Raw genomic sequence first — 17,474 nt, forward strand, 5'->3', positions numbered from 1 at the left:
TGTCGGCCTGTGGACTGAAAGGTCCCAGATTCGATTTCGGTCAAGGGCATGTACCTTGGTTGCGGGCACATCCCCAGTAGGGGGTGTGCAGGAGGCAGCTGATCGATGTTTCTCTCTCATCGATGTTTCTAGCTCTCTATTCCTCTCCCTTCCTCTCTGTAAAAAATCAATAAAATATATATATATATAAAAAGAATGTTCACTTTATATAGTCCTGTTTTTGCCTAATGCCCCCAAATGACACAAGAGCTATCTGGATGACTGAAACCACAAATCTGCATTCTGTAGAGAGGGCTGTAGGTGATAAGATACTAGTCAGCTTATTGAAACTTCTAAGTATTATTCTTTCCAAAAAAGCATAAGGATAAACTTTGTTATCAAAAATAGACCAAAAAGTGCTTTGACTATATTAAGAAGAAACTGTTATATTATCAAAAGTATATATGGTTCCAAATTATTTGGAGGGCTGTCCCAAAAAGAGAGATTTTTCTATTTCATTCCAGAAGGCAGATCTAAGGTAGTCAGTGGGAACCTGAGACAGGGAGAATTCAGTTTAATCCCTGTATACATTTTTTTTTTTGATGCTGTGGGACTTCTGGCATGTCAGTATCCCCTGGAGCAATGGCCTTCTCAGCTGATAAATAGGGATAATAGAATACCATGTAGTGCATGAGGTTATAGTAAGGATTAAACACAGCAATGTCTAAGGAAGAACTTCACAAAACATTTCAAATACTCATAGTTTTAAAATATACTTAATCTTTTAAGAGTCCTACTCAGATTTTAAAATAATGGTAAATTTTAGTTTCCTGCTATAAGTAGCATTCTTCAGATACATATAGATAAACAATATAATTTCTAATTGGCAGCACAGTTTGAAGAATTTAAAAAATTCTCACCTAAAGAGACATCTGGTATGCCTTATTTCAACCAATGCTTTACTCTCTCTTAATATCAATGGCTTTTTTCTCCATCCCGGGTCTGAAGTCTTGTGGTATGAACTCCAGCACGTTTGTGAAAACTGTCCTTACTTTAATAAAGACAATTGTGACTATTAAAATCTGCATTGTTAATGCACTTAATATCCAGTATTTTTGGGATTTGGGGAGAGCCCTACAAAGTTGCTAGTAAGACAAAGAGCATGTGAAGTTGAACCAGGAAAAGAAGATGACACCACACACACTTAAGACACATATAGTTACATCCCTGAAAACAGAGTACTATGTTGAGTTAATATATTTATTACAGCAGGTCTGTAGTCATCATTGCCATGAAAAATGTTTCATGAAATTTCACAAAATCCTTTAAGCTATTAGTATTAGCTTTTTTTTTCTTTTTATGGAGTGACACTGTTAATTTATGAAATATTTACAGCATTTAAAAAAAGAAGAGAATGTCTAATAAAATTTCTTATACATACAAAATTTATACATTATACTACTGTTTTTGAGATGTCTTATTTGATAGATCAATTAAACTATGACATAAAATAATTTACAAAGATATATTTAATCTCTCTTATTCATTGAAAACATAACCATATTAGCTATAAATAGTCCTTTACAGATCATTGTAAAACACATAATTGCTTTCACTCTAGCCTTAACTTTTACAAATATACTTACTAAATTAATTAGTTCAGATATCAAATAGAACTGCATTTGAAATTTCACTTAATACTACAGAAAAAAAAACCAAACACAAAAACCTGAAAAAGCAAACTGCCAGGTACTTCAAGTAAAAATGTGTAGAATCAGTTTTTATGCACGCTTGGGAGGAGGGGCACCCAACACCATTTGAATAGAAATCAATAAACACAATACTTTCAAGAATACGCTCAACAAATGTACATCTGCAGCTTTTATTTTTTTTTAAAAATGATGCTTTAGCAATAGCTCAAACATCCAAGATGGTCAACCCTACGCTTTGGCAGATAAGCTGGTTTGACTAGAGCAACATTTGCGAAAACATTTACCTCAGCAGCATATGACACCCGACATCCTTGCACAGTGCTATCTAAGTGGTTTCCCACAACCTGAAAACGGGTCAGAATTTTAGGCAAGCTCAAGGAAAAACTTAGAAAATAGAACCAGCAAAGTTTTAAAAAATCAAATCATATTTAACTGGGCCCCATCAGTTTTTTTAATATAAAAATATGCTTCTCTTGAAAATTAGGGGAAAACACTTCATATTTCAAAATTTCATCTACACAGCTAGTTCTCCTTAAGTCATCACTTATGATGGTATAAAATTTGGCAATTATTGAAATACCTTGCTTTTGGATAATGCCTCAGAAGTTGAGCTCAATTTGGTTTTGGCAGTAACACACCTTTCACATTTGCGTTCGTTTTAGATAATCTGAAGCAATGCTTTTAAGCAACCTGAGGAAAATCCATTTCACAAAACATTTATCCCCTTTAGTTTAAAATAATGTTGTTGCAATTAAGCCCACAAATTATATATTGTATACATAGCACTTCTAAAGAGGCAAATTAAATTTAAGCTTTATATTTTTCAAAAACTTCTTTTGAAAGGTATCAGTATTTTTCCCAAACCCCATCTGGGCTCCTTTCTTCTGACTGCCGTGTAGACACTATAGTTTTCTTGTAATATGTAATCTAGAAGGCACATATTCAAGAGTAAAATTATGTTAGTTCAAGTTCTACATGGGGGCAAATATTTTAATCTACTTTGTACAGAGGCCCCAAATGAAAGTCAACTATTTCCTTTATTCAGAGCTCGAACGCAGCACTGGGAAAGGCTCCCTCTCAGAAGTGCGTTTGCACATGGGGCAGCATCTGTGAAGGACTGGAAGGTGAAGGCGAGGGATCAGAAAGCTTGGCAGAGTTGGCAAGCTGCAACTCCTCCAGCCGCTTTATGTATTCGTCGCGCAATGCCAGGAGCTCCATGTAACGCTGCTCCACTGGATTTGGCTGCTGAAGAGAAGCATGAGCCTGAGTTACTGCTTTGTGCCCGCCTCGTCACAAAATTTCACCTGCTCCACACATATCTGCTACAGGTCCTGCTTTTTGAATAAGCCTCTAACTGAGGCTCAAAATTTATGCATACTTTCCTTCCATACAGCTTAATTTAAAAATACAGAAATGTACCAAGAATAATAAAATGCCACCAAGAAATAACTATGTACACATTTCCTTCCATATGCATCATCATCTTTTTGAAGTTTTTCAACCCAGACACAGCTCCTATCTCCTGTGCTGTCCATCCCCAGGCCTACTGGCTTTTTGCTCCCAGAGGCAACAACTCTTGTCAAGTTGGTAGGTAGAGAATTGTGACACTTTTCCTACAAGTGAATATCCAGAAACAAAATACACTATTATTTTCTATTTTTTGAAAATTCACATCAAAGGTGGTATTCTGTAGTTAGTTATCAATTGACACTTTGACCTGACATTGTGTTTCTGAATTTGATCCTTGAATTCCACTGAATGAATAAACCAGTTTATCTATCCCTTCCCACATGAATGGGTAGCTGGCAACTTTCAGTGCTCCCCACTACTACATGCAATACTCTAATATCCTTGGACACATCTCTTTGTGCACATGTGCAAATGTTTCTTGAAGGAATTTGATCAGGTATGGAACTGCTGGAGAGGATGGAAGGTATGGTCTCTCTAACTTCGCTAGATGCTGCCAAATAGCTCTGTGAGGTGGTGATACGGAACTTAGGCGCCCGCTAGTGAGTTTGGTAGTTCCTGTTGCTCCATATCCTCACTAGAACTTGGGAATAGAAGAGTGTTTGTTTGCCAATTTGAGGAGAGTAACATGGTAGTTTTCTATTGCATTGCTCTGCTCTACTACATCTTTTCATGTGCTATTGCTTATAGTAATAAATGCATGACTGAGAGCAGTGGCTCTGACACCCACTGGCCTTGGTGTGAATCTTGGGTCTGCCTCTTACCAGCTGTGTGACTTAACCTTCTGGGTGCCTCTACTTCCCATCTATCAAGTGGAAATAAAAACGACACGGACCTCACAGGGTTGTTGTGAGAGTGAAGGCAGTCAATACAGTCTGCTTTGCTACAATGCCAAAAACTTTGATTGATAAACAGTGCATTGATGGCTGTATAAAGTGAGAGGTCATCCTGGAACAGGCTGATTCTCCCCTGCACGTTAATTTTTAAAACTTTTTTACTGAGATATAAATTACACATTAATGTGCACAAATCTTAAAATGTTGAGCTCAACAAATGTTTACATATGTTGGCAATAATGTAATCACCACCCAGGCCAATGTATACAATAGAACAGCCCTCAGAAGACACCCTCACCATCACATTAATGTTCTGAAGTGACCAAGGGCAAGCTTCTGAAAAGCTGAACAATATATGAAGACATTAAGAAAAGTGCTAAAAGTCTACAGACGTGCCTTCCTTTAGTACTAACGGATTCCAGAGCTGTCCTGCTTTCCAATGATATAAGCTATCTACCAAAGCTGTGAACACCAACAAGGAAGCTGTGAAGATGATGCACTAATGAAGACTACACCTTGGATTCGACTGTCAATGCTGAGGGAAATGGTCTGGATTCGAAGTAGGTGCCCTCCAGGACCTGCACCTCAGAGGAGGGAGCATGAAGCCTAGGGTTTAAGATCATGTATGTATTAGTTTCCTGGGGTTGCTGTAACAAATTAACACAAACTTGGTGGCTTAAAGCAGAAACTTATTTTCTCACAGTTCTGCAGAGCAGAAGCCTGAAATCAGGGTGTCAGCAGGGCTGTGTTCCCTCTGGAGGTTCTAGGGGACAATCCTTCCTTGCCTCTTCCAGTTTCTAGTGGTTCTAGGCTTCCTTGGCTTGTAGCAGCATCACTCTAATCACTCCTGTTTTCACATGGTGTTCTGTATATATGTCTGTGACTCAAATCTTTCTCCGCTCTCTCTTATAAGGATACCTGTCATTGGATGTAGGGCCTACTCTAAATTCATGAGGATTTCATCTTGAGATCCTTAACTCAATTAAACCTGTAAAGACCCTTTGTACAAGTGAGGTCACATTCACAGGTTCTGAGTGGACATGTGTTTTGGGGGTCACTATTCACCCCACTACACTGGAAGCTAAGTGCAAATGCAGCAGACATGTAACTGTGCCCACATTTCTACTGCAATTGTTGCTTTCATTAGAGCTCTGGTTACAAAGGTCCATGGATTTGGACCTAATCCTATTCTTTTTATAAGCTGTGTTCTTTCTTCTGTGACTGCAGAATGTGAGATTTCTCAGAAATGCATATATGATATTAGAAGAGAAACTAGAGGCCTGTGGAATCAGGCCGAAACTGGCTCTCTGACATCCCCAAGGGGTCCCGGATTATGAGAGGGCACAGGCCAGGCCCTGGGACCGCACCGGTGCACAATTGGGGCTGGGGAGGAACGCGGGAGGTTGGCCAGCTGGGGAGGGACCACGGGAGGGCTCCAGGGCGTATCCAGCCTGTTTCCCCCAGCAGCAAGCTAACCTATTGGTGGGAGCATCTGCCCCCTGGTGGTCAGTGCACGTCATAGAGAGCTGTTGAGCAGACTTAGCATATCATTAGCATATTATGCTTTGATTGGTTGAATGGATGACCAGACAATCGGACACTTAGCATATCATACTTTTATTATATAGGCTGTTTGGTAGAGTAAGGGCTGTGCAGTGCCTGTTAATATCCTTTGCTTATTTTTCTCTTTATTCATTACACTGAGGTCCATACACTATTCTAGATGCTCAGGATTCATTTGTTTTTTATGATGTTTCTCTTCCAGCAGAGGGAGACAGATAAACAGCAAATAACAATGATCCTGTGACTTACACATAACATCCAAAGATGATGAATACTGTGGGAAAGAAGTAGGGCAGGGTGAGAGGGATGGGGAACAGTGGGGTGCCAGGTATCCTATAGACAGTGTGGTCTGGGGAGCTTCACTGAAGCGGCTCCTGGGGGGAGGGTTAAGGGAGAACAGGGAAGGATGTAGGTGGATATTAGAGTGTCTGAGGATAAGCAAGGAGCCCAGTGTGGCTGAAGCAGAGTGTGTGAGAGAGTTGTTGGTGAGAAGGTGAGGGGGTTAGAGAAGGAAGGGGTAAGGCAGGGGTCATATAAGGCCTCAGAAGTCATCATAAGGATGTTAGCTTTGACTTGGGGTGAGATAAGCAGCTACCTGGATGGTTTTGAGTAGAGGAGTGGTGGGATCTGGTGTATATTTTACAAGGACTACTTTGGCTGCTTCATTGAGAACAGAACGGAAGCAAGCAAGGGTAGAAATCAGGGAGTCCAGCAACACATGGCCGAGCGCATGGTGGGAACTGGTGAGAAGTGCTCAGAGGCCATACAGATTTTGAAGGCTGGGCCCAGCAGGCTCTCCTGACAGACTGGATGTGGAGTATGAGAGAGAAAGGCGTCAAGATGACTCTAAGGTCTCTGGCCAGAGTGACTAGGATGGAGTTGCTGAGAACTGAAAGGGGAAGACAGAAGGAGGGGCAGGTTTGGGGGAACATTAGGAGTTTTGGTTTAGACATGTTAAGTGTGATTTGCTAGGGCAGCGCCATTTACCATCCAGTCCATTTTTTCCCCCTATGCATTATGATACTACCTTCTTACCCTATCAAGTCTCCACTTCCATGTGTTCTGTTTCTGGGCGCTATTTTGTTTCAAATAAGTCTTGATAAATAGCAGGATATGCTCTTCCTTAGTATCTCCTTCAAAATTACCTTGGCTATTTTAAAAATTTCCCTGTTCCATATGACTATTATGACTATCAGTTTGTTATTGTACCAGTAAGGACAGTTAGACAAGAAAAAGAAATCAGAGTAAAAGAAATCATTTTTGCTGATGACAAGGTTGTGTAATTACAAAACTTGAGAGAGCAGATGGGAAAAAAAAACTATTAGAAATAAAAAGATAATTCAGTTTTGTAATTGGAACAAAATATATAGAAGTCATTAGCCTACAGGCAAAGAAAAATCATTTAGAGGATATAAATGTAAGTGTCCAATTGTGATAGCATACAAAAAGATAAAATAATGAAAAATGAAATTTAAACTCAAGTGACTTTAAATACTACATCTCAACTTTTTACTTGGGAAATGAATTATGAAGTAAAGAGTGTGCCAGCTCAGCACAGAAGAGAAGATAGGCAATCATCTAGGCATGGAAGTATTTTAGGCTTCAAATGATGTTTATATTAATATTCATTTTCACTTTTCTATCAGAAATGACTTACACACCACACAGGTCAGCCTATTAATATCTGGCTGTCCTTGTTCTCATCCTTGAGTTACCACTATGCAAAATGTTAACTTGCCCAGTGCAACCCTAGTAGATAGCTACATGAGGTACAGTGGTTCCCCAAATATAATATGAGGTTTACCAGCAGCTGAAGGTTCCCATTTAAGTTTATAATGTGACTAATTTATACTTCTGCTTTCGAAATGAGTAATTTCCTTATATTAAATAAAACACCAAATTTGCTTATTGATATCTTGTCAAATGTAAGTACTGGTTTTTCCATCAACTCTGCTAAGTTTTTATGTGGTAGCAAGGGTTGGTGCCTTTTGATTTTATTTATTTATTTATTTATTTGTTTGTTTGTTTATTTATTTATTTATTTATTTATATATTTTTGGCTTTTGATTTTAAAAGCACATTAACCCTGCCTTCTTCTAGGTGAACAGCTCATTATAGGGAGGGGCTGTATATGTTTTTGGGTCTGAAAGTACTGATAGCATACCGTAGTGCTGTGAACACTATAGGTACACAGGAATCGTTTTATTTTTATTTTTAAATATATTTTTACTAGAGGCCCAGTGCACGAAATTCGTGCATGGAGGGGGGTTGTCCCTCAGCCCAGCCTGTACACTCTCCAATCTGGGACCCCTCTCACAATCAGGACTGCTGGCTCCCAACTGTTTGCCTGTCTGCCTTCCTGATTGCCCCTAACTGCTTCTGCCTGCCTCTCACAATCCAAGACTGCTGGCTCCCAACTGCTTGCCTGCCTGCCTTCCTGATTGCCCCTAACCGCTTCTGCTTGCCAGCCTGATCACCCCCTAACCACTCTGCTGCCAGCCTGTTTGCCCCCAACTTCCCTCCTCTGCCGGCCTGGTCACCCCTAACTGCCCTCTCCTGCAGGGTTGATCACCTCCAACTGCCCTCCCTTGCAGGCTTGGTCCCTCTCAACTGCCCTCCCTTGCAGGCTGGGTGCCTCCCACCTGCCCTCTCCTACTGGCCATCTTGTGGTGGCCATCCTGTGTCCACATGGGGGCAGGATCTTTGACCACATGTGGGCAGCTATATTGTGTGTTGCAGTGATGATCAATCTGCATAGTACTCTTTTATTAGATAGGATAGAGGCCTGGTACAGGGGTGGGGGCCAGCTGGTTTGCCCTGAAGGGTGTCCCTGATCAGGGTGGGGTAGCCTTGGGGCGTGGGGCGGCCTGAGCGAGGGGCCTGTGGTGGTTTGCAGGCGGGCCACGCCCCCTGGCAACGCAAGCGGAGACCCTGGTATCTGGAATTTATTTTCCTTCTACAATTGAAACTTTGTAGCGTGGAGCAGAGCCAAGCCTGGGGCTCCCTCCGAGGCCCGAAGCCATTTGTGTTGGGGTTATAATTGAAACCTTGTTGCCTTAAGCGGGTGGTCCCGGCCAGGGTGTGTGGAAAGCTTTGCTTCCCCTGTTGCCGGCGGCAACCCTGGTCTGCTCTCTCAAGCTCCATTCTGCTGCCATTTGTTTGAATTTGTTTACCTTCTATAATTGAAACTTTGTAGTTTGAGTGGAGGCTTAGGCCTGCAACGGCTGGCAGAAAGCTTGGCTTCCTCTGTTACCTAGGAAACCTTGCTCTCTGTGGCTGTAGCCATCTTGGTTTGGGTTAATTTGCATAATTGCTCTGATTGGATGGTGGGCGTGGCTTATGGGCATGGCTTGTGAGTGTGTCGGAGGTATGGTCAATTTGCATATTTATCTATTATTAGATAGGATTGATTTCAGAGAGGAAGGGAGATGGAGAGAGAGATAGAAACATCAATGATGAGACAGAATCATTGATCGGCTACCTTCTGCACACCCCACACTAGGGATCAAGTCTGCAACCTGGCATGTGCCCTGACCAGGAATCGAACCATGATCTCCTGGTTCATAGGTCGACACTCAACCACTGAGCCACCATGGCTGGGCCAGGAATTGTTTTATACCAACTGGGCCACACAACTGAATAACAAGTTAACTTTTAAGTGGTGAAGTATATTCTTTTAAGTTTATATTATATAATTTTAAAAGTCCTATATGATCAAATTTTAATGTTTCTGTATGATATAATGTTCTACATAAAATCATTAAAGTAACCTAATACACACTTCATACATTTATTATAATATTTCTCCCTTAGCATAATAATAATAGGCTTATGTTCCTGGGTGCTCCCACCAGCCTGGGAGCTCCTTGTATATGAAACCACCTCTTCTTAATCTCTGTGTCCCCCTCTGTGCCTGATGCATGGGAACACTCAGTATTTGGGGGATGAAAATACAAAGTGTCGAAGCACAGAAAGATATGTGTGGAAAAATCTATATTGAAAGGATGTTATTTTCTTTTTTGAGTAAATTTCACAGATTATAATATAGACCAATTACTGTCTTAGAACAAAACAAAACCTCTACCAAGGAATACTCAGTGTATCTAGCCCAGTTCTATTTTGCTAAACTCTTTGAGAACAAGGGAATAGATACATTACAGCAAGTTATCCTACTGATGTCCCTTCCAACTTCCCTTGTCACACAATTATTATATATTACCTTTATATATTCGGAAATGAATTGCTCTAAATTCCTTGAATTTCAAGAATTTCTCTAAGTAAAAATGGGTGAGGGAAGATTATATAATCTATACAGAAATTGTCAACACTTTCTAATTACCAGTGGTTTAAAAAAAGCCACAATAAACACAGAAAAGGCTTAATGCATAGGACAAACAGTGCTCATCTATATAATCTTTTTTAATTAGAAAAGGGACATGTCCTCTGTAACAGCAGTTAAAACCCTGGAAAAAGTCCCATTTCCTCTTTACTTGATATTCCACTCAATAGAGCTACTGCTAAATAAATGTCCTAAACATGCTTCTCAAATCTCAAACTAAACAAGTGAATGTTCTCCAGCCCTGGAATCTGTCACTTTCCAAAAGATTACACATTTCAACCATTACTAAATTGCAAGAGCCTTTCATGCACGCAGCACAGACCTTGCAATGAGAGTGCCTGCTTGAACCGGGCATTTCCCCAATGAGGAGAGAGAGCACAGAATGGCGTGCAGCCAGCTGCCTGAGTGGAATAAACAATCTCAGAGACAGACTGTAGCACTGGGTCCCTGCTGTTGCCGGAAGATTTCTAGCAGGATTAAAGCTGGCACTTATGCAAGACTGGCCTGTGAGAACAGGTAGTCAACCATCCAAACTGCAGGAAAATGTGCAAATCTTTACAAAGAGCAATCACAAATACTGAATATTTATAGCACTTGGAACAAATCACTAAATGGAGGTACTTCCGAGCTTTTACAAAAAGGCTGCATTTTCCTTCTGATTTCTGATGAAGTCGGGGTGGGAAAATGGAAAGCCTGAGTGTGTATTTAATAAAATGTGGCATGTTTTCCAGCAAAAACCATTGTTTCCATTTTTGAATGGTAAATGGCCAATTGAGTGTACTATCCATTGACAGAGCAATTATCTTTATTTCAGAAGTAAAGACCCTCAGGAAAAAGCACTCTGATGTTAGTTGACCTAGTACATACTCCTGAACCAGAGAGTAGGAAATGTTTTCTTTCCTATGATGCATAAAAATTTCCCGTGATTAAAGGAAATCCCTGACTATCAAAACTCAGAAAATTTTGCCCTGGCTGGGTAGGTCAGTGGATTAGAGTATCGTCCTGATATACCAAGGTTGCAGGCTTGATCCCTGGTCAGGGCACATACAAGAATCAACAAGTGAATGCATAAATGCATAAACAACAAATTGTTCTCTCTCTCTCTCTCTCTCTCTCTCTCTCTCTCTCTCTCTCTCATCAATCAATCAATAAAAATAAAATTAAAAAAACCAGAAATTTTCCAGAGCTTTAAATCAGTTTACATTTTAGTGAAAAAAGTATTATTCCCATTGACAAAAGAATGTAAGTTTAACCCCAGTCAAAATAAATGGCTTAGTAAGGAACGAATCCTTCCCTAAATTCTTCCAGAGGAAGTGTGGCCCAGTGATATCGATTTCAGATTTCTGGCCTCCAGAACTAGAAGATAATAAATGTGTTGTTTTAAGCCAAAAAATAAAATAAAAAACAATTTTTAATAAAAGTTGAGTTTAAAAGCAAGTGTGACTTATTAGTCTGATAATTTCCCCTCATAATATTAAAAACAAACACAAAGTAACATTATCAAAGTCCAGAAGTAATCAATCGACATGACTATCTTTTAACGTCGGTTCATTTACCTGTTGTTTGATTCTGGGGTTCCATCTAATGTAGTAATTCACCCAAAGTTCCAAATGACGCATACTGGCAACTGGATATAAAACTCGATTGATTTCTTTAGTATAGAAGGGATTTTTGAATGTGTCTTTATTACTGTTTATCAGTGACCACAAAGAAACTGTTCTTTCTGTAACTTTCTATAGAGAAAGAGAAAGTAGAAAGCCTAAGTAAAACACACACACAAGCACACAAAACATTTCACAGCCTCTGGCAATACAGCTGAGTACCAACTAGAATCATACATTTACATTATCCCCATAATAGCTCAAAAAGCCTCATGGGCCAGTGAGTACTCCAAAGCCACTTACCGATATTTGTACAGATAATGGCCTAGCTTGAGAGCCACAATTTCTGCCAGAAGATAGAGATGCAGGATGCTATAATATTAAATGCAATTCACTGTTCTAAGAAGACTATTACTGGCTAGGTAAAACATTTATGAACAGATGGGCAGTATGCTTTTTTAAAAATTAAGCAGAAAGAAAAATACTCATAAGAACCCACTGACCTTTTTCATTTCTGTATTTGTTAGAACTATAAAATCTTAACCTGTATCCACTTGACAGTAGGCATCTAGATATAGAGTTATTTTAATCAATGACCCAAATGTTTAGTCTACATCATGGTAACATTAGGATATTTGAAAAAAAACCTGGGTAACTGACTTCACTGAATCTTCACTTTTTACTAGTAGTCTGGTGTCCATCATCTCATACAGATATTCACATTTTCATTATAGATTTTGACCATAAACTAAAGAAAAACCAAAGCTTTGGAAAAATGCAAGCATTAAAATTACCAAAGCTGGAATTTAAAACTCTTACTACTGATCATTCAATAAGAAAGGACCAATAAGCTAAAACTGGAAGCTAAAAAGAACAGCTTGAAATAAGAGACTGAAGAAATTTCTTTTTTTTTAAATTAATAAATCTTTATTGTTCAGACTACAAGCCCGTTGCACGAAGTTTCGTGCAATAGACTTTTCCTTCACCTGGCTGCCAGCACCAGTTTTCCGCCAGCAGCAGTTTTCCTCTGGCCACCCGCCGATCGGAGCGCCTCCAGCCAGCGCGATCGGCCACCCCGAGAGGAACTCCGATCTGGAGGCGCTCTGATCGGCGGGTGGCCAGAGGAAAACTGCTGCTGGCGGAAAACTGGTGCCGGCAGCCACGCAATCGGCCACCCTGAGTCCCGCCCCCCGCAACTCCAGCCGGCCCAATCGTGGGCGTAGCGGAGTGATGCAATTTGCATATTACCTTTTTATTATGTAGATTATAATTGTTCCTCTTTTTTCCCTCCATAGTTCACCTCCACCAGGTTCCTACCCCACCCTCTGCCCTTACCCCTCTCCGCCCCACTGTCCTCCTCCATAGGTGTACACTTTTTGTTCAATCTTTTCCTGCACCCCCCACTTTCCTTCCCCCCCCCCCCCGAGAATTGTCAGTCCACTCCATTTCTATGCCTCTGATTCTATTATATTCACCATTAATACTGTTCATCAGATTTTTTATTCCCTTGGTTTTTAGATTCATTTGTTGATAGTTATGTATTAGTTGTTCATAATTTTTATCTTTTTCTTCTTCTTCCTCTTCTTAAAGAATACCTTTCAGCATTTCATATAATTCTGGTTTGGCGGTGATGAACTCCTTTAGCTTTTTCTTATCTGTGAAGCTCTTTATCTGACCTTCAATTCTGAATGATAGCTTTGCTGGGTAGAGTAATCTTGGTTGTAGGTTCTTGCTATTCATCACTTTGAATATTTCTTGCCATTCCCGTCTGGCCTGCATGGTTTCTGTTGAGAAATCAGCTGACAATCGTATGGGTGCTCCCTTATAGGTAACTAACTGTTTTTCTCTTGCTGCTTTTAATATTCTCTCTTTGTCTTTTGCTCTTGGAATTTTAATTATGATGTGTCTTGGTGTGGTCCTCTTTGGGTTCCTTTTGTTTGGGGTTCTGTACGCTTCCTAGACTTGTAGGTCTATTTCTTTCACCAGGTGGGGTAAGTTTTCTGTCACTATTTCTTCAAACAGGTTTTCAGTATCTTGCTCTCTCTCTTCTTCTGGGACCCCCATAATTCTGATGTTGGTATACTTGAAGTTGTCCCAGAGGCTTCTTACACTATGTTCAACTTTTTGGATTCTTTTTGCTTTTTGCTTTTCCAGAGGAGTGATTTTTGCTTCTTGGTATTCCAAATCTTTGACTTGTTTCTTGCAATCCTCTAGTCTGCTTTTAGGTCTCTGTATAATATTTTTTATTTCAGTCAGTGTATGCTTAATTTCTAGTTGATCCCTTTTCATATCCTCGAGGTTCTCGTTTAATTTATCGGCCTTTTCTAGGAAATTCTTGAAAAACCTTATAACCGTGGTTTTGAACTCTATGTCCAGTCTTTTGGTTTCCTCCATTTTTTTCAATTGTGGCCTGCCTCTTTGTCTCTGCATTTTAGATGCTTCCCTGAGTTGATGGAGTTGCTTTTTGTGTTAGGTGTCCTAACAGGGCCCAGTAGCTCAGCCTCCCCAGTTCTCTGTGGTGGATGCTCTTGTTGCACCCCTTTGTGGGCTGTGTGTGCAGTCTTGTTGTAGTTAAGCCGTGCTTGTTGTTGGTATCACTGGGGGGAGTTGATCTCCAAGCCAGTTAGTTGTCTGTGAGGATCAGCAGTGTCTCCGCTGGGAGAGCTTCTGTGCTCAGCTTGGATGGGGTGGAGTCTCAGGGTGGCGCAGACAAACTTTGGTTTTCCGTCCTCACAGCCCTAAGAGGGCCGGTTTCTCCGTGCCCAAAACAATGGCTGCACGCCTCTGAGAAAAGGCTGCTCTCGAGCCTTGCCCGCTGCCAAACAGACCAATTTCTCCCTGACCGGAGCTGGATTTCAGTGCAGACCGGAGGCTTTGTTTTTCTCCCAAACGAGAAAGCTAGCCACGCGTCTGCTGCTCTCCCTCTCCGCGCACTGCGAGTAAGCCAGCCGCGTATTCAGCCACCCGCCCTTTCCGCACTCACGGATCTCCGCACCTCCACAGCTCCTGAGGCTCAGCGTCCCCCTCTCTTTTTTTCTCTAGTTGTAGGTTTTCCACTCTGCCAGATTTCCAGTGGTTCTGGACGGTGTGCGCTCTGTTTTCTAGTTGTAGTTTTAAAATTGTTGTGGTAGGCAACAATTAGGTGTTTACCTTATGCCGCCATCTTGGTTTCCTCTGAAGAAATTTCTTTAACATACATATTAGATTAATGTGAATGATAATAATGGCAGTGTAATTTGGCCTTTGTTGGAATCCACCTAAAACTTTATCTGTACGTTTCTGATAGCACATGTATATTGCATTGTATTTATTTGCATGCTTGCTTTTGTTTTTAGATATGCACATAGTTTAAAAAGCCAAATCATTCAACAAGGTTTGTTATGAAAACACAATTTAGTAGCCTATTGCCCCTTTTCCTAGAAGCAACAGTGTTTGATTTTTAAAATCAATTGATTTAATTGTTTGGTATTTACCTCCAAATCTCTAAATATCATGCTTTTCTTGCTATCTATTGGCTATCCAGTTATAGGCATTAATTATAACACTGACACACTGAGAATGTCTCCCCTCCATCTTGCCACACACACACACTTTACATCCTGCCTCATACTCCCAACATATAGCCAGCTTTGATCACATCGATGTTTAGTGTTTAGATTCCTATGACAAAGCAAGTGTTGTTGCTAGGTAAGTCACATAGTCACTCATTTTGTGATTTCTTTTCCTGAACATGTTTTTTGTTTTCCCTCTATTTAACAACTGTCTATTCTGTTTACTTTTCTTGGTGCTCATCATTAATTCAACCCCAAATTTTCCCTCCAGTTTCAAACTTCTGCCAAGATGCTGCACACCTGGAGCCTCCAGTTTCATCTTCAGAGGAGAGAAAGCAGCACTGGGTGCCCCTACACCTTGTATCCAGCTGTCATCTTGGATCTCTTCTGTTTTGCCCTGAGGATCCTTTCTTGACTCTCTCTGTACTGGAGCTCCTGCTTCCTGAATTCCATGCAGTCTTCTTTCTTATTTGCATGGAGCACATATCCTAGTAGCTTCCATATAAAGGGTGTGGTGCAGGAGGTAAATCTTTCTTGTTGCCATGCATTTCTAGGAATATCTTTGGTCTACTTTCACATTTGGTTAAGTTTGCTGGCTATAGAATTCTAGGTTGAAACCATTCTCCTTTAAATTTCTGAAATCTGCCCTGGCTAGTGTGGCTCAGTTAGTTGGACATCCTCCCGTGCACCAAAAGGTTGCTGGTTCAATTCCCGGTCAGGGCACATGCCTGGGTTGTGAGCTCAATCTCTATTAGGGGGTGTGCAGGAAGCAGCCAATCAAGGTTCCACTCTCTCATCAATGTTTCTCTTTCTCCCTCTCCCTCTAAAAATCAATTAAAATATTAAAACAAATAAAAAACATTCTGAAGGCAATGTGCCACATACTTCTAGCTTCCAATACTGCTGTTGAAGAATTCAGTCTTCCTGATCTCTGTTTGTTTGTTTTGCAAATAACCTATTTTTTTCTTTTTGGAAGCTTATCCTTTCTTTTCTTTAGTCCCCGGTGTTCTGAAACTTGACAAAGATGTGCCTTATTTCGGGTCTATTTTTGTCCACTCTGCTTGGGCACTTAGCAAGTTTGTCAATGTGGAAGCCCATGTACTTCAATTCTGGGAAATATTTTTAAGTTATTTCAGTAATTTCCTGCTCTCTGCTTTCAATATTTTCTCTTTGTAGAAGTCCTATTATTTGAATATTGGAACTCCAGGACTGATCTTCTAGTTTTCTTGTGTCCATTTGCTCCCTCTGTCTCTGCATTCTATTTTCTGGGAGATTTCAACTTTATCTTCCAACTCTTCTGGGTTTTTAATTTCTGTTTATAGTATGTTTTTACTTCAAGTTATTTTCTGATGTCTAAATGTCCTTTCCAAATAATATCCTGTTATTATTTCATGGGTTCCTATATTTATATATATTTTCTCTTTCTCAGGATAGTAAATGCTAGCTTCTTGTCTATGTTACCCCATTGTAGGTAGCTATTTTCTCCAAGCTGCTTTCTCTCTGTCTCTTGGTTGTCTGCTACTAGTATTATGTAAGAGTGGAGGCAAGAAGAGTTGACTAGAAGCTATGAGATCATGAGGCTCGTCAACTTGAGTTTCAATGTGAGGAACCCTAGGTGTTGTTATCTCTTCATGGGTTAGTCAAGTTTCCACAGAGATTCTTTTTTTTTAAATTGAGGTGGAGTTCACATACCATAAAAGTCACCATTTGAAAGTCAACAATTGAGTGGCTTTAAGTACATTCACAATGTTGTGCAATCATCACTTCTACCAAGTTCCAAGGAATTTTCATCATCCCAACTGGAAACTCTATACCCATTAACCAGTCATTTCCCCCATTCTCCCTGCCCTCTAGCCCCTGTCAACTACAGATATACTTTCTGGATATTTCATATAAACAGAATCATATAACATGTGACCTTTTTATGTCTGGCTCCATTAACTTAGTATAATGTTGTCAAGTTTCATCCATGTTGTAGCATGGATCCAAACTTCATTCCCATTTTGGGCTTAATAAGATTCCATTGTGTGTTTATTTATTCATCAGCTGATAGATATTAGGGTTGTTGCCACCTTTTAGCTATTATTAGTTGTGCTACTATGAACATTTGTGCACAAGTTTTTGTTTCAACCCCTATCTTCATTTCTCTTGGGTATATACCTAGGAATGGAATTCCTAGGTCATATGCAAATTCTATTTAGCTTTCTGAGGGCCCACCAGACTGTTTTCCACAGTTGCTGCACCATTTTATACCTCCACCAGCAATGCCAATCTTTCCAACAGAGAAACTTCTTTCATGCTCCCACCTGGAAAATAAGGGCCTGCTGCCATAATGCTGGGAGTCAGTAGAGGAAGTGAGCTGGGCCTCTCACAAGTCAGCTCATCTCCATTCACATCACTGATGACTCTGGTCCCGGCCCAGAAAC

General features: G+C 40.3%; 1 protein-coding gene across 4 annotated transcripts in view; it reads right to left on the reverse strand.

Annotated features, from left to right (window-relative positions):
* Nucleotides 1-1,249: 1,249 nt before the first annotated feature.
* Nucleotides 1,250-17,474, reverse strand: part of MTM1 (myotubularin 1) — a 115,456-nt gene continuing 99,231 nt past the window's right edge. For 3 of the 4 annotated variants that reach the window (XM_079764790.1, XM_079764791.1, XM_079764788.1), the window contains exons 14-15: nucleotides 11,453-11,629; nucleotides 1,250-2,936 (exon numbers count right to left, since the gene is read on the reverse strand). In XM_079764790.1, the coding sequence (XP_079620916.1) occupies nucleotides 2,769-2,936; nucleotides 11,453-11,629 (345 nt within the window). In that variant the 3' untranslated portion in view covers nucleotides 1,250-2,768. The remainder of the gene's footprint in view (nucleotides 2,937-11,452; nucleotides 11,630-17,474) is intronic. The other variant, XM_079764789.1, reaches the window with a different exon arrangement.

The sequence above is a fragment of the Cnephaeus nilssonii genome (assembly GCF_951640355.1).
Source record: "Cnephaeus nilssonii genome assembly, chromosome: X".
NCBI lineage: Eukaryota > Metazoa > Chordata > Mammalia > Chiroptera > Vespertilionidae > Cnephaeus > Cnephaeus nilssonii.